The sequence below is a fragment of the Elephas maximus genome, chromosome 14 (assembly GCF_024166365.1).
Source record: "Elephas maximus indicus isolate mEleMax1 chromosome 14, mEleMax1 primary haplotype, whole genome shotgun sequence".
Lineage (NCBI taxonomy): Eukaryota > Metazoa > Chordata > Mammalia > Proboscidea > Elephantidae > Elephas > Elephas maximus.
The window spans coordinates 26,840,052-26,863,132 of record NC_064832.1 but is presented as its reverse complement, the minus strand read 5'-3'; the positions used below and the strand labels follow the sequence as shown (position 1 = coordinate 26,863,132).

At 43.9% G+C, this 23,081-nt stretch overlaps 1 protein-coding gene across 1 annotated transcript in view; it reads right to left on the bottom strand.

Annotated features, from left to right (window-relative positions):
- LOC126057987 (guanylate cyclase soluble subunit beta-2-like) overlaps positions 1 to 23,081 on the bottom strand; it is a 61,035-nt gene that overhangs the window by 14,698 nt on the left and 23,256 nt on the right. Inside the window, exons 3-9 of the mRNA XM_049852898.1 lie at positions 16,471 to 16,631; positions 10,860 to 10,959; positions 9,407 to 9,603; positions 7,402 to 7,513; positions 4,883 to 4,986; positions 2,986 to 3,202; positions 548 to 868 (exon numbers count right to left, since the gene is read on the bottom strand). Of these exons, the coding sequence (XP_049708855.1) occupies positions 548 to 868; positions 2,986 to 3,202; positions 4,883 to 4,986; positions 7,402 to 7,513; positions 9,407 to 9,603; positions 10,860 to 10,959; positions 16,471 to 16,631 (1,212 nt within the window). The remainder of the gene's footprint in view (positions 1 to 547; positions 869 to 2,985; positions 3,203 to 4,882; positions 4,987 to 7,401; positions 7,514 to 9,406; positions 9,604 to 10,859; positions 10,960 to 16,470; positions 16,632 to 23,081) is intronic.

The window sequence follows — 23,081 nt, the reverse complement described above, 5'->3', positions numbered from 1 at the left end:
GTGAGGATGGCGCACAGCCAGGCAGTGTTATGTTCTGTTGTGCATAGGGTCGCTGTGAGTCAGAACCAACTCCACAGGACCTAACAACAACAACAATCTTTACGGGAGCAGATCGCCAGGTCTTTTCTTCCACAGAGTGGCTGGTGGGTTTGAACTGCCAACCTTTCAGTTAGCAGCTGAATGCCACCAAAAAAAAGCCATATCAAACCCACTGCTGTCAAGTCGATTCCAACTCAAAGTGATGACTGTGCCACTAAAAAAAAAAAAGCTCCTTAAAATCCTTAGAGAACCTAATATATGTGCCTGCAGTTGATATACATTTTAATTTAATCCATATGTCACTCCTGTATTATTTTTATTATTCTCAGTTTAGAGAGAGGAAAACTGAAGACATGCAGGTCGGGTACTTAGCCAAAGGTCATGTAGCTACAAGTAACAGAGCCAGAATTCAAACTCAGAGCTGGCTGGCTTCAAAGCCTGTGTCCCTAACCACTAAAGCACACTGTGCCCTGCTCCGGGGCCCCCGGGAAGGGAAGGCCTGCCATACCTGCAGCGACCTTTTTGCCCTCCTTCAGCTGGTTGGCCACGTGTTCAGGCAGCATGGCGTACAGCAAGGTCTCCGTTTTCTTCTTTTCTAAGGCCAGGTGCTTGGAGAGGACCCGCAGCTCCTCCTTCTTCCTCTCTAGCTGGTTGGACAGCTCGATCTCAGCCAGCCGCTGCTGGTTCAGGAGGATGAGATCCCTGGTGGCGTCGTGGGGTGCGATGTCAGAAAGGTGCATCTTGCGCTCCTCCAGCTCCTGCAGGCTGCGCAGCTTCGGTGAGCACATGTATACCATGCACCGCATGGACTCCATCCAGATCATCTGGCCTTTCCATCAGGAGGGAAAAGCCACAAGAGAGTAGGTCACCAAGAAGGAACTTCACCAGGGAACTCTACGCAACAAGTGTTAGCATATTAAGGTCCCTGGGTGGCACACATGGTTTGCCCTTGGATACTAATCAAAAGGTTGATGGTTCCAACCCACCCAGTAGTGCCATGGAAGAAAGGCCTGGCGCTCTGCTTCCAAAAAGTCAGCCACTAAAAACCCTGTGGAGCACATTTCTACTCTGATACACATGGGGTTGCCATGAGTCAGAATCTATTCAGTGCCAATGGATTTGGTTTGGTTTTGGTTAGAGTTTTAACCACTTTTTTTGGAGAATTATCTAAAACATATGCTTTTCTTGCATTCTTAAACACAGTACATATGCTTAACATATTTAAACTTTTATCAATGACTCAACATCAAGATACTCAGTATCTGTCCCTCTGTTGTGTTATGTATAATAAAGCCAGGGGAATATTTAGGGCGTATTTTTGTTTTTACGAGATTTTTGTTTTGTGTTTGTTTAATTTTTCTAACTCTTCCCATCTGACAGGCTCTTGGTGATCTTCCTGCGTGGACGTGTCAGTAGATGGACTGCTGTCCTTTATCCACCCTCCAGACCTACTCCAGCGAGTCAGCCGTGGGCTTGAGAACCAGATAAACAGGTTTGTCTTTATTCAAAAACATTTGGTTTAAATGAAAATAGATAGATTCTGAGGGCAGGCTTGAAGAAGTCTATCCGGAATAAAGCGCGTGAGCCTTAGTGCGTACTTGGTTTCACAAAGTCCCTGAGTGGCTGCCAAGCTAAAGGTCGGCAGCTGGAACCCACCTAGAGGTTCCTCAGAAGAAAGGCAACAACTCTATTCTCTTGTCTCTTTGTGAAGGGAATTTTAGTGTCATTTCTTTTTCCCTCTAATTGCTTCCGTAAAGATTACAGCTGAGAAAACCCTACGGAGCAGCTCTAGTCTGTAACACATGGGGTTGCTATGAATTGGAATCGACTCAACAGGCAAGAAGTTTGGTTTTGTTGTTGTTGCTCAGTTGAGATAAGCAATCTCTAGATAGCTGACAAGTTACCATGGCCAAAGGCAAACTCCTTTACAGATTAATCTGGGGAAATAACTACCAAGCAAGATATAGTAACTATTTCAGGATCTTTAGGGAGTGAAAGGATGTGTAGGAGGCCAAGAGGAGCAAGGAGGATAGATGTGCTGATCACATTGCCAGCAAATGTGCTGCTGTGTCTCCCTAAGGAGGCAGCATAGCAAAACTGTCAAGAACACGGTGCCAGGGGCAGACTAAACCAAAAACCAAAGCCAGTAGCCATTGAGTTGACTCCAGTTCATGGTGACCTTGCGGATGTCAGAGTAAAACTGTGCTCCATAGGGTTCTCAATAAAAAAAACCCAGTGCCCTCGAGAGCTGTGGCTTTTTGGAAGTAGATCTCCAGGCTTTTTTTCCGAGGCACCTCTGGGTAGATTTGAGCCTCCAACTTTTGGGTTAGTAGCTGAGTGCTTAACCATCTGTGCCACCAGGGACTGCCCACATGCCTCCTGAGTGATCATTCAAATCTGACCATGAAGGGCACTTAAGCGTGCCTCCAACTCCAGACAGAGTTCAAGCTCTTTATCTTGCAACTTTGTCTCCCGTCATCACTCCCGTCTGCCACTGACTTGGGGTTCCCAGAGCTTGTCATTTTCCTCCTCCCAGATGTCTCCCACAGCTTTGCCTGGAACACCCAACCATCAGTCTAATGGAAGGACAGCGCAAACATGTGTCATGTGACCAGTCGGCCGGGTATGCCATGTATGTTGCTATGTAAAGGACAGACGTTAAATCAACACCATTAGTAACACACGCATTCTGGAAATTTTTGAAACAGAGACCAGAATTACATAACTCAGCACGTTTATACATAAACCAGAAATGGCTGAGGAAGTAACATATACTGTTTGCAGATTGGGCCGAATGGAAATGTTGGAAAAAAAGCGACTGTTCTCAATATAGTCCCTTCCCTGCATTTTATGTAATTTTTTAAAGGAAATTGGAAAACTGTCTCTCCCCTTTCTGGCCAATTTCCCACACAGGCAGAGAACCATGGGAAAGGGGTGATTTAGCACCTCGGAGTTTGAGCACGGGCTTTGTTTTCCACACTTCAGGCATCATTTCTCGTCGTGTTTTCAAGACAAATTGACTGTTGCTAAACTTGCAGATGCTGAAGATGTTGAAGGTAACTTGGGGATGAACGATGCAGAAATGCTCGTCTACTCGAATCTTCTGGGTTAGGAGCCCTGGGACATACTTCTGGATGTTCACTCCGGCTTGCTTGACCCTCAGCTATCCCCAGAGGACAGATGCAAGACTGGGGATTAGAAGGCAACCTACACCAGAGACTTTCCCTGAGAAACAACATTCTGGACATGGGGTGGAGTGGAGGTGGGCGGGGGGGTGGTAATGGAATAAATGCTATGGAAGTAACAAATATTTTAAAAAATCAAACCTGCAGCTAATCTCTGAAAGAGAAAAGAAGAGTATGGGAATACCCAGAAGCATATTTCTGACTAACAAGAAACGAGGCTAACACTCTCGATTGGGCTAATAGCCTTCCCTGGGCTCTATGAAACAGAACTCTCTCTCCCTGTACAGTTACCTAGTAACACAGACTAGCAGGTTCTGGAGCGTTGGAACTACCACCCAGGCGTGAGTAAAGGACCCCATCTTGGAGGCAGGGAGACCCCTTTCACTGATACCTCCAGGGAGCGGAAAGGAGAAAGAAATATTAGTAATGTGCGTCCTTTACGTAAAGTGCCCGATGCTGGTGCAGTTGTCCAGGAACCCGCAACTTCACTCACCATGGGGACTCCTGCTACGCTATAGAAATCAACCTAACCGTTTGGAATAAGTATCGTTACATTTTCTGTCATTCTGTGCCTACAACTTAAAAAGAGATTTTTTAAAAAATGGTCCAGAATTAAAAATACTAATAGTAGCAAGGATAAGAACGCCTGTGGAGCTGAGGAAAAGTCAAGGTGCACTGCTTTATAATTCCCTACTTGTTTCATGTGGGCAGCGTTTGTTTTCCTCAGTTAAATCATAAACTCTTGGTGCGCAGAGACTACCCTCAAAAGAGTACCTTTCATAGACGCTCTACCCAGCAGTCACCGGTAGGTGTGATTTAATATATCTATGGGTTCAAATCGATGTCAAAGAAAATCACAATGCTGCAGGCACTTTAATGGATGTTTTTGACCAAACTTCTTTTGCCTAACTAACCTTTAAATGATTTAAACATCAGCTCAGTTGGCATATATTTCATCCAAGTACATTCATGAAGATCAAACTTAAATGGGCATTCTCTGATCCCCCAGAACAGGGACATGAGGTGGCACAGACCTCTTCCCCACCTTCACCATGCAAACCATGCAAAAGTGTGGAACTGGGACATTCCACAGTGGCCACAATGATGGCAGGGGGTCAGGTTTAGAATTCCACCCTACTCTTACTACTAGCATTTTGTTGTCTCTTTCTGAAGTGAATTTCAGTGGCACTTCCTTTTCCCCTAATGGCAGACTTTGTGATGGTTTGAACCCCTTGGTGTTCCTCCCTTTTATACTTACAGAGAAGAAACCAGTTGCCATCAAGTCGATTCTGAGTCATGGCGATCCCATGTGTGTCAGAGTAGAACTGTGCTCCACAGGGTTTTCAGGGGCTGATTTTTAAGAAGTAGATCCCCAGGCCTCTCTTTTTAGACACCTCCTGGTGGACTTGAACTACCAACCTTTCTGTCAGTAGCCCACTGTGTAAGCTGTTTGCACCACCTGGGCATTCCACTTACCAAGAAGATCCTGCACTCTGGTTTCTGGAGGATGCTACAATGAAAAGAAGTTAGTGGTCCTGCCAGGCTAAAGTCTCATCTCTCAAGCCCTGGGAACTTTGAGACACTTGAGCTTCCCCACTCGCCACAGAAGACTAGGGAACATTCTCCGTTCACGAGCCTATCCCCAACCTCAAGCTTACCGACTCATCAAACACAATGTGGAAAGGAAAGGCATTGCAGAATGTTTTCTCTTCAATCCAGAGTCTCTCAGGATAAACCATCTCAAAGGTGTTCATGAGATGCCCTGGATGTAGAAAAAAGGAACGTTCTGATGAGAGGCAACTGCTCCACCCTAACACAAAGCAAAGCTCGGGATATTATTTGTGTTTCACGGGCAAAGTGTAATACACTCCCTTTAGCACAGGCTCCCTCCGCGTCTCCAGATGGCCACAGCAATTCTTCTTCCAAATTAAAACAAACAGAAAACTTGCTACCAGGTTGAGAAGCCCTCCTGCCCCCTGCCAAGTTTCTGCCCAGCGCTGAAGAGCTTCTGGGCCAATTGAGTATGCCTCTCCAGGAAAACAGAGGCGGCATTGAAACCTTGACAGCCAGACAATGAGCGAGCAGAGCGAAGCGTGTGCCCCCAGCCCCGCGTCAGGGACATTTGCCATGGAGCATTTGAGACTGACAGTTTTGGGTGGCACATGAAAATTTAACCAACAGCCCTATTTGGCAGGGGGAGAGATTCGAAATGGAGCCTTTTTGATATGAAAATCTCCTAGACAAAGGATGTCAATTGCATGTTTGACTTGGCTTGAAGACTCCAAATGCAGCCTCTGAGCCCTGCAGACCTTCTCCCAGATGCAAGTCATCAAGACCCATCAGGGCACTAGGAGGAGCCAGCCCTGCCAGCCCCCCTTTTCCCAGAGGACCAGGGCCCTTATGCTAACTCAGGCTTTTGGTGCTCATCAGGAGGCAGAGTGCTCTGCGCTTCTGGGGTCCTTAACCCTTTCATGGGTGAATTTTTTTTTTTAATTTTTTTTGGTGATGCCATGAGTTTTCACTAATGGGATGGATGCAGAATCATTGTTTGTTGGTAGTCTTTTATTATTTGAAAAAACGGGGTGCCAATTGCAAGCAGGCCCTAGAGCCACCATATTCCATGAAGCACATCACAATCACAGCACGTGTCGGTACCACCGCCCAAGAAGTGCAACCCACTTCCTGGTGACACTTGAGCCATAAACTGTCTTATTCAACTTTTCAAAAATACACACGGAATACTAAATAAACATCACACTTGCTGCATATAATTGTTATCGGTTTGATTTAGAGCGGGCCGCATCGGTACCACGTCCCAAGAAGTACATCACACACGTGGTACATATCCGTACCGTCACCCAGGAAGTGCATCACGAACTGTTCTCACCTCAAAAATAACTCATTTACTTGAATACTTTCGAATGCTGTAACTGTACCTTTCCAATAACACAAAGGAAATAGTAAACATACTTGCAAGCCTTATCTTGCTTCACAGAAGCCAAAAGACACAAAATTTCACACAATCATTCCTCTGGGAAGCATCCCCTCACACGAATGGCTGTCAACACTCAAATGTGGCGCAGACCAATGTCCTTGTGTTTTAGGCCGCTACACCAGTATCTGCCACAATGCCAAAATGTACTAAAGTGGCTCAAACGTCTGCCAATAGGCCTCTAGAGGAGGAAAATGTAACAAGGCCATATGTTTCCCAGAGCCTACTGCCTTCATTTTGCAGATGGGAAGATGGAGGACAAGCGACTGTGGTGTCTTCTGTAAAGTCACACAGCTTGAGAAATCTGCTTTCCTGGCTCTTAGGCCAGTGTCGTTTGTGTACTGGTTGACCACAGTTACTACCACAGACTTCCAGGCCAGAAGTGCTTCCCATTCAAGAAGGCCTAAATCCAGAAGGAGCTGGGGAAAATTCATTGTTCTGGATAATACTTCAGTAATCAACCTTCTCTTCAACACAGTCACCAACTGGGACTGATCTCACTTTCCCTGATTATAGGGGGCAGTGTCTCTAGGTCACTCACTTGAATAAAGGGGGCAAGACCCTCACCCTGTTTTGCTGCCACTGGTTCAGGGACAGAGTGTTTTAACCCTTTCAAAACCCAGTTATTTTCTGCTTTGAAGTTTTTGTTGATGCCTTTTGTTTTCAGTAATGGAATGCATATTGAGTTATTGAGTGTGTTTAAAATTTTCGTTGGTGATATAGATTTTGAGAAATATCATGTGAAAATAATCATTGTGGGAGCCCACCTGGCCCACCAGTCTTTGGGGTGCCTTCCATTTGAGTATATGGGGCACCTCTGGTTTTTCCTAATACCCCAGCTATTTTGCTTCAACGAACGTTTGTTTTGCCTTTCACCGTTACACAAGTCCCCACTGGAGGGAAGCAAATACTTTTAGCAGGAAAAGTATCCTTCTGAAGAACTCCAGAGGCATAAAAAGTGGATGAGATACTGTATGTTCCACAAACCATAAAACGGTTAAAGTTAAAAACCATGCCCACCAGGTCCAAGATCCACGGAACTGAGAGACTGCACGCTCCTAGAGGATCCTGCCCCATGTGTGAGCACTGCTGCCACCCCCCAAGAACCACGCCATCCCTCTGGCCAGTGGAACAACAGCAACCATTCCAAACTAGAAGCTAAGGGTGGGAGAAGAGCCCAGTCACCTTTTCCAAACATGACTATGCTTCTCACAATATCCCAGCGAGATTTCTTCATGGGACAAAGACATACGCTCAGATACTTCTCCTTCATTCTAAGAAAAGCTGTCTCAAGGGCCTGCAGAGGGCAGAGGAGAAGGAGGTGTGTAAGCCCCACGTTTCCTGTTTCGGGCCCAGCTTAATGGGGAAACACTTTGTCCTTGGACCGGTGGCAGAGAAACAGGTGAGGGCTTGTGAGGTCAATTCTACCAAGACTTCAGAAGCCCTCAGACTTTAATTAATTCTCATGCTGGTCATCCGCCAAAGGCAGCAAGAACTTCATCAAAATCTCGAGAGCTCGGATGATATCTGGCAGGATAATCGCACATGACATCTCTTCCTTGGTTGAAGATTCTGCCTGTGAACAGACTCTGAGATAAACTTTGAATGCTCTGAGATACAAACACCCTGTGCTCCAGGAATCACAGACTTATCTGGACATTTGCGCATGTTTTGTGGGCACAAAGAGTTGCTCACCTAACCTATGTGGCCCCTAAACAGGTAGTACAGTCCCTGGGTAGTACAAACGGTTAAAATGCTCAGCTGCTAACTGAAAGGCTAGAGGTTTGAGTCTACCCAGAAGCACTTCAGAAGAAAGTCCTGATGATCTAAAAACTGAGCCGATGAAAACTCAGTAGAGCACAGTTCTACTCTGACACACATGGGGTCACCATGAGTCGGAATCAACCAGATGGCAAGTGGCTGGTTTTAAAACGGATACTAACATTCACCCTTAGAGTTGAGGTGGAGGCGGACAAGCACAGGATCTCGCATTGACTCCAGAGCCCTGACTCGCCCCAGCTGTGGAAGTGGGCTCTGAGGACTTGAAAGCCTGATTTATTTTAGAGGAATTGCGAAATAAGCCACGAGGCCCAAATTTCAAACCTTTTATACTGGTATTTTTGTAGGTGAAAACCTTTCCGGCTAAGGTACATCCCAGAAAGTCTCTCAGTGTGTATCCAGGTGTGAAGATTAATTTTACATGTCAAGTTGGCTGGCCTATGGTGTCCAGTTGTTTGGCCAAACACTAGCCCAAATGTTGCTGGGAAGGTATTTTCTAGATGTGTTTAGCATTTACCATCGGTTGACTTTAAGTAAAAGAGATTCCCCTTGATAATGTGGGGGGGCCTCATGCAATCAGCTGAAGGCCTTAAGAACAAAAACTGAGGTTTGATTCCCAGAGAAGAAGGAATTCTGTCACAACACTGTAACATAGAAATCCTGCCTGAGTATCTAGCCCATCAGTCTGTCCTGTGGATTTTGGACTCAAGACTGCAACATCAACTCTTACTTCAGTTTTCAGTCTGCTGGTCTGCCCACAGATTTTCAGACCCCACAATAATGTAAGCCAATTCCTTCAGTCAATCTGTGTGTGTCTCTCTCTGTGTATCTATCTATCTTTCTCTCTATCTGGAAGCCCTGGTGGCACAGTGGTTAAGAATTCAGCTACTAACCAAAAGGTCACCAGTTCGAATCCTCCAGCTGCTCCTTGGCACCCCTGTGGGGCAGTTCTGCTCTGTCCTATAGGGTCACTATGAGTCAGAATTGACTCCACAGCAACGGGTTTGGTTCTCTCGGTTTATCTATCTATCCGATTGGGTTCGTTTCCCTGGAGAAAACTGACTGATACAGCAAATCACCTTAACCCAGTAGTTGTCAACCAAAGGTGATTTTTCCCCCTTCCTAGGGGGATATTTGGTAATGCTTGAAGACAGCAGGGGTGAGGGAAAGTGCTACTGGCATCTAGTGGGTAGAGGCCAGGGATGCTGCTAAATATGCTACAATGCAAAGGACAGTTTTCCACAACAAAAAATTACCTGGTCCAAAATGTCACTGGTGCTGAGGTTTAGAACCTCTTCCTTAACCCTGTTATTGGAAAGTCCATTGACTCTGTTCTTTGCATAGATTGTTCTAAGACTGCTGGCTCCACTTAGGGAGAACAGTGCTTTCTGAACAACAGCAAACGCAGTACCTCTTGGGCTCTCTGGACGTCCTGGCCTTCTTGTGACCTGCCTGGATTTGCTCTTCTCATCTGTCTGTATGTCTTCTGCACAACCAGAAACACAACGTGCTCCTTTTTCCCTGTCCTCTCCTCCTCTTCATTTATGTCAAGTATTTCCATGTTTACATCAATGTCAAAGAAGTCCTGGGCCACAGCCTTAATGATACCTGCAGCAGAAGGACACCTGTTGGTGAGTGATGGCAAAAATCATAAGATGATCAAGTTATACAACTTCTGACAAGCATTACACAGTTTATCAAGCCAGGGCCCTGCCTCAAGACAGGCAGCATATGACAGACAGGTCAATAAAATGAAAATATGTAGAGATTTAAGTTATATATGTCTGGGTGCCAAAAATATCCCTGCTGCTCTAATCTCTTATTTAGCACCTGTTCATTTGCTCGTTTATTTTAGGAAGGCAGTTAACTCATTGAACAAACAAATGAACAAACTCATGGTTTTGTAAGCAAATTTCTGTTATAAAAGCGTTAAAAAGTGTTCATCTGGGAATCTATCCCAGGGCTATAATCTAAAGCATGGGGAAAGCATGCATGAAGATGTTCATGCCAGCATCGTTTAGCGATAGCAAAAGATTACCGCCAACTAAAAGTTGTACAATAGAGGACTAGTTAGGATAATTACAATACGGAATATCATTCAGCCATTTAAGGTGGTGGTGTGAGGCTCTGTGAAAAATGGAAAGACACCTTTTCTATAACACTGAATACAAAAACAGTTGATATTAAATAATATATGCTGAATTATTGCTTTGTTGTTGTTGCTGTCGAGTCAGCTCTGACTCAAGGTGACACTCTGTACAACAGAACAAAATGCTGGCTGGTCCTGCGCCATCTTCATGACTGTTGGTATGTTTGAGTCCATTGTTGCAGCTAGTATGTACTGCATTCCAGTCTAGGGGCTCATCTTCCAGCACTACGTGGGACACTATTCTGTTGTGGTACATAAGGTTTCCACTGGCTAATTTTCTGAGTTGATCTCCAGGCTTTTCTTCCTAGTCTGTCTTCATTTGGAAACTCTGCTGAAACCATGGGTGATCACGATGCTGTTTGAAATACTGGTGGCATAGCTTCCAGCATTGTAGCAACCCTCAAGGCACCCCAGTACGACCAACTGACAGACAGATGGTGGGCAGGATTATTACAACTACGTAAAAACCAGCATAACACTAAAAATGTTGGGAGAGAAACAAAAACTATTCTTTCTGTTGGCACTTTGGAAACTTATTCTAAAGGCTCAAAGACTTTGGGAATAATGGTCAAGATGGCAGTGAGTCAGACTTCATAAGAGATAGAGTTTTAAGTCCCTTCTCCCAGCCGGCTACTGGCCACCCCAGAGAATATAGGAATGCTTTCCTCACCCTAAAGGCCACATGGCTCTGAGTCTGGTTCAGCCATTCCCATACCTGGTACAATGTGACACAGACCACTTCTATCAGAGTAGTAATGAAGAAGCATTTTCCCGTCTGCTCCTTTCTCCACACGAAACGATGGCGCATTCATCTCCTAATTAAAAACAAAACATGTTTTCCCAATGAATGCAAGTTGTTTAAATTCTGCTTAGAGGCTCTGTAAAGCAATAGTACTTACCCATTATATCACACAGGACTCTATCCCAGCCTCCCCTTCCAATCACATAAAGATCAACACTACCATGGTTTTGGCTACTCTATTTTTTTGTTGTTGTTGGCTGCCATCAAGTCAGCCCCAACTCATGGCAACCCCATGCACAATGGCAGGAAATGCTGTCTAGTCCTGTTCCATCCCCATGATTCGTTGTGGATCAGACCATTTTGATTCATATGTTTTTCATTAGCTGATTTTTGGAAGTGGATCCACTGAAACCTGTTCAGCATCATAGCAACATTCAAGCCTCACTGATAGATGAGTGGTAGCTCACTGAGGTGCATCGGCTGGGAACTGAACTCAGTGAGAATTCTACCACTGAACCACCAGTGTCTCACCTTCTATGTTAGGAACGTTATGTTATCCCTAATCCCCAAACAACTCTATATGGCAGGTATTATCTCTATCTTAAAGAGGAGAAAGCTGAGGCTCAGAGAAGTTAAGGTTCAAATTAATGATAGAACAGCAAATGAAACTTTCTACCGTACCATGCAACTTCTGCCCATACTCCAGGGGGTGGCTGGCTAATTGGTACCAGGAAGCCTTAGTGAGGTTTCTAACTGTTTGGTCTATGACCAAATGACCATGGGCATATTCACTCTCAGAAAGATCAGAGGCTCCGAGGGGTTTGCAAGTAAAAAAGAGTTAATTTCTTGTTCTGTAAGAATCCATGCTGTAAAGTTACACATTTGGAAAAAGAACTAGGATGGTTAACTTTATGGCTCTCAGTGGTTTGGCCAAACATTAGTCCAGCTGCAGTTCCATAATGTGCTGTAATATGATATAATCAATCAGTCAGTTGAAAAGGGAGTGTCCTTATGGTGTGTTCTGCCTTCAGTCTATAAATAGGTATTTTGGCAGACTTCACTCTGTCTCTCCACTCTGCACTCTTCCCATAACCTGACCTATGAATCTGGGACACAGCCTGCAGGAGTCTCCAGCCTGCTACCGTACCTATTTTGGACTTTACAGCCCCTGACAATTTTGTCACGCAATTCCATGAAATAAATCTCTCTCCCTCTTTAGGTAGATAGATAGATAGAGATAGATACACTCCCCCCCCAAAAGAAACCAAACCAACTGCCCTCAAGTCAATTCCAACTCATAGCAACCCGTAGGGTTTCTAAGGCTGTAAATCTTAATGGAAACAGACGGCCACATTTTTCTCCCACAGAGCTGCTGGTGGTTTCGAACCACCAACCTTTTGATTAGCAGTCGATAGCTTTAACCACTATGCCACCAAGGCTCCTAGAGATAAATATAGATACACCCCTTGCTGTCAAGTCGATTCCGACTCATAGCGACCCTATACATATAGATAGATATAAAGATTCTGTTTCCCTAGAGATACCCGACTAAGACAAAAGCCTTCAAGGATACGTCTTCTCCAGGAAAAATGCTGATTTTCAAGTTTGCACTGTCTATGTTAGGAAACAAGGATAAAGACCTTGTCTGAGATACTTTCGGAGAGAAACAATTTCCTCCCCTGTGTAGGTGACTCAGCACTCTGGGCACGCAGCTTTTGGTCTGAGTGAGGGAAGAGATTAAGAAGGTAGGCTCCTTCCAAAATTGTTGCCCTTTTCCATAGTGTGGGGCTGCTAGTTAAAATGGGCTTCTTTTAGTTCAAATACTTATTTTATGTTTCCAAAAGCATATGTCGAGAAAGTATGTGTGTTTGTATGTGCGTGTGTACATCTTGACTGAAACTAGAGTATTTGAGAAGTACCTATAAAAAGCATAAGATAAAATAGAATTCTAAAAGTTGTTTTTAAAGATGATATCAAAATTCTACAAAGTGAAAATAGAATCAGTGAGTACAAAAAAACAAAAAACCCCAGTCAGTGAGTACAGAAGGGCTTAAACGACAATCCACATGCTCCTGCTGCCATCCTGTGGGGTAAAAGGGTTAACTTTACCCAGAGAATGTGGTTTTTGTCCTTTGTTCCAGAGAATTAACCACTAAAACCATGGAATTTCCCCAGTTATTGAGGTGCCTTTGTTATCTATAGGGTCGCTATGAGTCGGAATCGACTCAATGGCAACAGGTTTGGTTTGGTTATCTGTAGGCTTCAAAACACACCTGAGATATTATGCTAATAAGGTGACTCAGGTAGGGGCAGGCCAGGCCAGAAAGACCACTGCATGGTGTGGTATCAGCCAACCTCAGAAGAGGCTCTGGGCATGGAAGTTACATGGGCTTTCTGGTTGGTGAAAAAATCAGTGCATGTGGGAGGACAGTGCATCCATTTTGGGGACATGGGAAGCTCCATGTTGGGAACCTTCCCAGACCTTGCCCCATGCATTTCTTCATTTGTATGGTTTTTTCCCCCTTCTTAATAAAACTGTAATCAAAAATATAGCACTTTCCATGAGTTCTGTGAGTCATTCTATCAAATTATTGAACCTAAGGGACTAGTGGGAGCCAGTAGACCAGAAGTGAGGGAGATGGGTACTCCCGTGCTTGCAGCTGGCATCCAGAGGGAGTAGAGGGAACCCCCAAATCTGTAGTCAGGAGGCCAGAAGTGAAGGCGTTGTGGGGCCCCCCAAGCTTGTGGCTGGTGTCTGAGGTCTCGGCAGACATGGCAGTCTGGAAGACTGTGTCCTATAACCTGTGAGGTCTGCTGTAGCTCCAAGTGGCTAAGAGGAAGTGCTGAATGGGCAGCTCAGGTCAGAACAGAAGTGGAACAGAACTGAATTGATTGATCCTCACAGTTTGGTGTGAGAAATGGTGTTAGAAAAGTGGGATTTGATATTTTCCACACACACCCCCACCCAGCCCACTGCCCAGAGACACTTCCAAAAATTGTGCTTTTGGTTCTTTTTGTCAGCGTCACCAAGTTTCTAAATAATATCTTTATACTTTTATTTTTTGATTAAAATAGACTTTTTTTAAAAAAAATGAAGAATCAGGGCAAAGGGAAAAAACGAGAGGCAGACCGGAGCATGGTTTTTGAAGACAGGCACATCTTGGTTTGGGTCCTAGCTCAGCCACCATAACCTGGGGAATTAAGGACATTACTTGATCTTTCTAGACTTCAGTTTTCTCATCTGTATACTGAGAAAAAATAAGAGTACCTATTCTCAGGAGAGTTAAGAAGGTAAGTCAATAAGGTGACTTATCAGCATCTGCCTCATCATTTGTACTCAATAATTTAGGCAAAAAAAAAAAAAAAACAAGATTAAGGGCACAATTATGCCCAGAAATATATGCCTGAAGGTACTGCCAAATTACTATAAATAAGCATTTTAAAAAACCAGTGTTGTTTTACTTTATTTTGCCTGAGGAGACAATCTACAATATTTTCTCGGTATAAAGTACTATACAGCTGTCAAGTGTCATCGCACGTATTTTATTTCAACTTGCGTATTATAGCATTTACATATTTATCTCATCATATGCAAAATGTCCTCTTCCCTCCTTCCACGCCCCCAGAGAACTTCTCTTGCTTTTCTGGCATTGGTCTAGCACATGAGGGTGACTATCAGAGGAAGGGCAGCTGGGTAGGGTATAAAAACAAAGAACCTGGGACTTCAGAACCTAAATTCCTTTCACTTTTATTTCATAAGGATATAGTAACATGGTGAGAACAATGTTTGGAACATGAAAGATATTACATAAGTGTTTGTGGATTTAATGAATGAATGGAAGAATATCAGTTCCTTTTCTGTAACTGGGGCATAAAATACTAACCAAATTGTTAGATGAAAGACTGTTGAAGAGACCTAACTATAGTTCTTTATATCCTAATTGCAGTGCTTTTGCTGAGAAATTTGAAAGGAAGTTGCCATGTGAATGACCGTAATTTTACAACTCGCCATACTGAACAGAAAGAAAAGGGAAGGAAAGGGAGGGAGGTATTGCTTCTGGAATATGTTCTCTGGGCCATTTACCATGCTAGGGATTTTCACTTGTTATCTGTTGTAATCCACACATTGTTGTGAGGTAGGTTTTTTTTTTTTCTATTTATTGTTTTTGTCTCTGTGTGTCTCTGACGACTAAAATGTGTTTGGCACTTAGTAGGCACTCAATAAATATTTATTAAATGCATAAATTTAAAAATTGAGGTTCAGAGGGGGCAAGTAACTTGCCTAAGGTCACACAGCTAATAAGTTCAGAACTGATCAGGCAGAGCTGTAGGCCCATCTGATGTGTAGCCAGGGCTCTGTCCACTCACTCTATCCTTGAACAGTTCATTAGATAACAACACATCCAGCAACTCATTCTACTTGAAGCCAATTCAGATTGCCGAGCCTCGATTCTGTATCTGAAAAGTGGAGAAAATGATGATTTTAACCACAATTATCATTCCATTTTATCCTCATGACCACCCCGGAAGGGTGGTTGTGAGTATGAAATACAGAAACGGTATTAAAAAAAGAGCTCGGTAAACGACAAAGTGCCCTAAACAAAACTACTATTGTGATCTGGGTAAACGCTGCTTTGCCTTTTCAATAAAGCATTTTCTTTTCTAAAAAGGCACGTGAATTTCTGATGATCTCTAAAAACAAGATAACCAAGGAGTGAACTCCAGAAGGACATATCCCAACGGGGAAATTAGTTTCTTAACACCTCAGTCAGTCACCCCGTGGGTTAATCAGAGTTGGCTGGGTTCCAGTTCCAGCTCTTGGCCCTGTCAAGCCTTTCCTTCTGATACACGAATAACATGAATCTGGCTGTTCCATCCAGATCAGGAAACCTTAAGAGAGAATTTCCAAATCCACAGAAATATGACTGTATTCCAGCCTTTGTTTCCATTGGGATCAGTCCTGAAATTTCGTTCCATACCCAAACTAGCCCCAATTAGAATAGGCCCTCGCCCATCACAAAACTGGGCCTCTCCAGCTTGCCCTTCTTTGATTTTTGTTGTGTAGTTTATTAAAGTGACCAACAAGCATTTATTTTCCATTCCTTTCCCAAAAGAAATACCAGTCCACTGGCACCATTTGCCAGTGACTGGGCAGCTGATGGGAGCCATGTCCTTTGCAGCTGAAACCCTGTTGGGGAGAATGGCTGATGCCCAGGACTTCTGCAGGCATTTGCTGTTGTTAGTCAAGTTGGCCTCCAATTAACGGTGACCCCAAGCACAACAGGACCAGACCATCGTGACCCACAGGGTTTTCATTGGCTGATATTCAGAAGTAGATCACTAGGCCTTCCTCCCTAGCCCATCTTAGTCCGCAAGCTCTGCTGAAACCTGTTCAGCATCATAGCAACATGCAAGCCTCCACTGACAGACGGGTGCTGGCTACGCATGATATACATTGGCTGGGAATTGAACCCGGATCTCTCGCACGGAAGGCAAGGATTCTACCACGGAGCCAGGACTGCTCTCACTGCAAGCATTTGCTTCCTGCAAATACTCCCTGAAGACCAGCCCCAGATGCCCTTACCTGATAAGACAGCGCGAGGTAACTGTGGAGGGCATCCAGATTTTCAATAAACTCCACAAGATTCCCTCCCAGTGTCCGCAGCATCCTGTCATAGCCATACATCTTACAGAATTTAAAGAAGTATTCGCCAAAGACTTTCAGAATGGCTTCCACGGAGACACCTGGGGAACCCAAAGCATAACCAGTTAACCAGTTGTGGTCGAGTCAGTGACTTGTGGTGACCCCATTTGCATCAGAGTAGAACTGTGCTCCCTAGGGTGCCAAATCCTTGAAAGGTAGATAATCTTATGATCATCTCCCTGTTGAGCAGTGACCTGAGCATCATCTTTGTGAATTGCCAGTGGCAGAGGCCAGACTTGCAGGACAGGCTGTCCCTCTACATTCTGTGTTCTTCTACCATACCCTGCAGCCAGAGAAACTAGCAGGCTCCCCAGGGCAGAGCTGCCCATTGGTTCTCATTGTTGGCACAGAAGACAGGCATCCACGGAATCTGGTGGCCTGGAGCTTCTGGGAGAGAATGGGCTTATCTACACTGGTGCTGCGACTCGAGCTAAGTCCTGGGGGGTGGTGCTGCCCTGGTTTATGTGAGACCTGCAGGATTCACAACCACCAGCCAAAGCCCCTCCTTAGCTGGGTCTTTGAAGGGGGAGACAGTTACACCTTGGCTGTATGCTTCCCTGGGTCTGTGTTGTAGTTTGAATCGTGTCCTCCAAAGATATATGTGCTGAAATCCTAACCCCTGTGCCTGTCAATACGACCCTGTTTGGAAATAGGAGTTTTCTTTTGTTATGTTAATGAGGCCATTCCTGTAGGGTGGGTGCTAAACCTAATCACTTCTTAGTTATAAAAAGACCAAAATGAAGACACACACACACACTTAGGGGCAGACAGATTCCAAGAAACCCCAAGGATCATGGCAGACACCAGAAACTACGAGATAGGCCCACAGAGGATTTTAGCCTCCAGAACTGTGAGAAAATACATTTCTGTTCTTTAAGCCCCTCACTTTGGTATTCCTGTTGTGGTAGCCCTAAGAGACTAAGACAGCCTAGAATTCACAGCCAGGGGCTTTCTAGGCTCTCGAGCTCTTCAGGACCAATTGCTACAGGGTAGTGGGGCTCCCAGGACGTCCGCGCACCTTCTAGCCTCTGCTTACTTCCTAGGATGCTCTGAGCAGCAGAAGCCCTATAGCTCATTGCCGACAGCCAGACTGTCGGGCGAAAAATTGTTCTGGAGTATAAGCAGGATAGAGGCCCCACTGAGTGGCTCTGGTCTTGTCAGAGGTGAGTTATACATACTTCCCAAAGATTTATTAGCCTGGTCTTCTAAATCTGGACAAGGCTTGGGATGGAAGCGCAGGAGGTGGTTGAAGCCTGCGTTAACCACTTGATATGAGTTCTTTGCTTGTGGGTCCCTGGCTGAACGTCTGTGACAGTGGCCACCTGAGCCCTGTCATTGTTGTTAGTTGCTGTAAGTCACCTCCTATGTCATCTTCACTATCATTGCCGAAAAAAAAAAAAAAAACAAGCATAGCGCACTTTTGAAAATACCTGGGTGCGGGGGGTGGTGTGGATGCCACTGTTGGCAAATGAACATAGAATATGAGCATTATTTGGGTATAAAAATATAAGTATTTCTTCCTTCCACTAGGATCTTGGATACAGACGTGGGGGTCTCCATCTGTGCTGGGTTTGCAGCTTCTTCCAGAATCTTTGGTTGAGAATGCTTGTCTAACAAAGGATGAAGACCATTATTTAAAAGCAACACGAATTTTATTTTGGTATACAACTTCAGCTCAGTGAATTTAGGTTTCCTAGAACGCTTTAAGCCACAGGGGGACAGGAATTTACAGGAAATTGTAAGAAGATGCAAGGGAGAACTAAACACAAATCTTATGTGCTTTAAAATGTTTTTTTAATAGCACAAAGGAGAATCTATAGTATACTTAGTATTCTACCTTTTATGTAAGAAAGAAGGAAATATTTGTGTATCTGCTTATTTGTGCAAAATTAAATAAAAAAGGATAAACCAGGAACATCTGAGGCTGGTTAGCTACAGGGAATTGGTAAGAACGGGGTGGAAAGTATAGGTGTGCAAGGGAGGGAATGGCACTTTTCTGAGCATCGCTTTTTGAACAGTTCTACTTTTTGGAACTATGATAATGTTTCACATATGTACAAAAGAGGTAAAATTAATATCAATAAGGAAAGATAGAATACAAACAGAAACAAGCAAAAAGGTATCTCAAATGAGTAACATAGTTACACAGGGTGTAGTGGTTTAGTGCTTGGCGGCCAACCAAAAGGTCAGCAGTTTGAATCCACCAGGTGCTCCTTGGAAGTTCCATCGGGCAGTTCCACTCTGTCCTGTAGGTTCGCTATGAGTCAGAATTGACTCAATGGCAATGGGTTTCATTTTTTTTTTATTATTTGTCCTCAGTCCTAGACAGAAGTAACCTTAAACAAGTATTGAACTCTAGTTAGTAGGCTTCTTTTTCACAGAGGCTGAGGTTAGCAATTCTGAAACTACTTTCTGAACAGTCTACAACTGAGCAAATAAGTAAACATATTGTGGATAATGGGAGCCAGGCTTCTCACTGCCTGAGAACGAAGTTGCAGTTGTGGAAAGAGTAAAAGTAGAACAAACCCTTGGTGTTGGGCTGGAATTACAGCTATTAGTATGGACTCACGGCATAGAGGGGGCTGTGGTGGTTCAGTGGTAGAATTCTCGCCTTCCGTGTGGGAGATTCAGGTTCAATTCCCACAGGGATCACCCGCCTGTCAGTAGAGGCTTGCATGTTGCTAAAATGCTGAACAGGTTGCAAAATAGTTTCCAGACTAAGATGGACTAGGAAAAAAGGCATGGTGATCTAATTCCAAGAAAACTCTATGGATCATAACAGTCTGATCCTCAACTGATCATGGCGATGGTGCCGGACCAGGCAGTGTTTGTTCCATTGTGCATGGGGTTGCCATGAACTGGGGGCTAACTCAATGGCAGCTACCATGACATACATAGATAACATCGTGGCAGAGAGAGAGAGATGTGTGTATGTGGATATATATGTGTGTATATGTGTATATGAATAATATTGCACAGAATCGGAATTCCAGAACTCTTAATTGTGCTCATGGAGAACCAGTACATACACCAAGAGGCAGCCATTCAAACAGGACAAGGGGATACTGAATGGTTTAAAACCAGGGAAGGTGTGTGTCAGGGTTGTATCCTTTCAACATACTTATTCAATCTATTTGCTGAGCAAATAATCTGAGAAGCTGGCCTATAAGAAGAATAAAGAGGCATCAGGATTGGAGGAAGACGCGTTAACAAGCTGCAATATGCCGATGACACAACCTTGCTTGCTGAAAGTGAAGAGGGCTTGAAGCACTTACTGTTGAAGATCAAAGACCACAGCCTTCAGTATGGATTGCACCTCAACATAACAAAAACAAAAATCCTCACAACTAGACCAATAAGCAAAATGATAAACGGAGAAAAGACTGAAGTTGTCAAGGATTTCATTTTACCTGGATCCACAATCAACACCTATGGAAGCAACAGTCAATAATTCAAAAGATGCATTGCACTGGGCAAATCTGCTGCAAAAGACCTCTTTAAAGAGTTAAGAAGCAAACACATCACTTTGAGGACTGAGGTACTCCTGACCCAAGCTATGGTATTTTTCAATCGCCTCAAATGCACATGAAAGCTGGACAATGAATAAGGAAGACCAAAGGCGAATTGATGCCTTTGAATTATGGTGTTGGAGAAGAATATTGAATATACCATGGATTGCCAGAAGAACGAACAAATCTGTCTTGGAAGAAGTACAACCAGAATGCTCTTTAGAAGTAAGGATGGCAAGACTTTGTCTCACATACTTTGGAAATGTTATCAGGAAAGACCAGTCTCTGGAGAAGGACATCATGCTTGGTAAAGTAGTTGTTGTTGTTGTGTGCTGTTGAGTCGATTCCGACTCATAGCAATCCTATAGGACAGGGTAGAACTGTCCCATAGGGTTTCTAAGGAGTGGGTGGTGAATTTGAATTGCTGACTGTTTGGTTAGCAGCCTGAGCTCTTAACCACTTTACCACTGGTAAAGTAGAGGCTCAGGGAAAGAAAGAAAGACCCTCAATGAAATGGACTGACACAGTGGCTCCAACAATGGGCTCAAACAATGGGCTCAAACATAGCAATGATTATTGGACGGCACAGGACTGGGCAGCATTTTGTTCTGTTGTACATAGGGCCACTATGAATCAGAACTGACTAGAGGGCACCTAACAACAACATGTGTGTATATAGACATCTACTTTCCAGATCTAGCTAGTGAGAGGGCCTAGAAGCAGTGACACTTAAGTAGCAATGAGGTCTTGGTTTTTAAATGGCACTCTCAACTAAAAAGAACCAGAATTCTTTCGAGAAGTGGCAGACTCTAGGGCTGGGACAAGGAGACGATAAGATGAGCCTGTATCACCTTGTCACTCCAGGAAGTAAAGAAGCGATCCAAGAATGATGGGAGCATGTCAAAAGGACACAGGGCCAGCTTGGAGATGTTCCCACTGAACGAATCTGGGAGAATCTGAGCATCAAAATAAATGGCCAAAGTAACAGATTACAACCCATAAATAAATAAGAATCAAGAGTCCACACTGATATAAATAAATAAAAGGGGGACAGGGAAATTTTTCTTTATAATATGAATCCAACTAATAGACATGAAAGGAATGACAGATTGAAAACATCACCATTTGACCATCATCATGATTATTGACTCAGGCCGGAATTACCAGTGCTCACTAAAGTTAGGGTATGGAGGGATTTGAGAAGCAACAGGGTATTTACAAGGCCTAATTTGGAACTTGACAGTGGAGAAACCTGGCAGGCACCACCTGGACCAAGTGATCAGCATTGACATCACCGTTAATGGGATAAGCTGACCTGGTATGCCTCCTGGAATGATTTATTAAGAAAAACACATCATCGTTTCTGTGGTGCTCCTCCCAAAAAAGCATGACCTGAGTCTGATCATGAAGAAGAAACAAAAATCCTGACTTGATGGACAGTCTACAAAAGAAGTGGCCGGTACTTTCTAAAACAACAATGTTATAAGACACAAGGAGAGACTCAGGAACTGTTCCAGGTGAAGGAAGGCGGAAGAGAAATGACAACTGAGATGATTCAGGACTCTTTTGTTCTAAAGGGGACATTATTGGGGCAAGTGGAAAAACCTCAATAAGGTCTGTAGATTAGATAGTAGTAAGTACATCAATCCACTACCCATCTGTCAGTTTGTTGTACTGTGGTGGCTTGCGTGTTGCTTTGATGCTGGTAGCTATGCCACTGATATTTTGAATACCAGCAATGTCATCCATGGTGGACAGGTTTCAACTGAGCTTCCAGACTAAGATGAAGAAGAAAGTCTTGGCTATCTACTTCCAAAGTGTAGCCAGTGAAAACTCTTGGATCATAACCAAATATTGTCTGGCATAGTGCTGGAAGATAAGCCCTCTAGGATGGAAGGCACTCAAAATATACAGTGGCCTTAACAGTGGACTCGAGCATATCAATGATTGTAAGATGGTGCAGGACCAGGTCATGTTTCATTCTGTTGTACACGAGTCAGAGCTGACTCGACGGCAATGAACAATAACAACAATAACTATATTAACACTATTTAAAAAAAAAAAGCCCCATTGCCATCAAGTTGATTCCAACTCATAGTGACCCTATAGAACAGAGCAGAACTGCCCCCATAGGGTTTCCAAGGAGCAGCTGGTGGATTCGAACTGTCAGCCTTTTGGTTAGCAGCTGAGCTCTTAGCCACTGCACCACCAGGGCTCCATATTAATTATAGTTATCAATATACCATTTTCTGAGTTTGATGATTGTATTGTGGTTCCATAAGAGAATTTTTAGGGGTAAAAAGGAAAGGCATCATGTTGACAACTTACTAACAATTCATAAAAAGTACAGCTATAGAGAGAAGGCCAGAGCAACGATGACAAGTGTTAACACGTGGGGACTCTGGACGAGGACTACGTAGGGCTTCTTGTTACAACGCTTGCAAACTTCCTGTGAGTTTGAGATTACGTCAAAGTAAAAAGTTTAAAAAAAGTTTTTGCTGATAGCCCTGAAAAGACCTTAGGAAATCTACTATAAGGAGACCACAAATGCCACACTTCTCCATGGTCAGCTGTAGTAGCAGGGGCCTCTGGGCTGCTCTGGATTTTGTTAGGTGTAATCAGGGCACTGTGAGGATGATTTAAAATGTCTTTGTCTTCTTAGAGACTCGTACTGAAATATTTATGGTGAAGTTACAGGAAGCCCGAGACTTGCTTTAAGACATTCCAGTGAAAACAGAAACAGAAAAAGGGCAGAGAGAGCAAACAGAACAAGATTGGCAAAATACAGGCGATTAGTGAAGCCAGGTGAGGGGTACGTGGGCTTCAGTATACAATTCTCTACTTTTTGCATGTGTGAAAAGCTCTATTAAAAGGTTTTGTTTTGTTGTTTAAATAAAAGACATCTTCTTTGCCAGGAAAATAGCTGTAATAAAGTGTCTGAACCTGGCATCCCAGGAGCCTTGTGGTACCCCCAACAAGCTC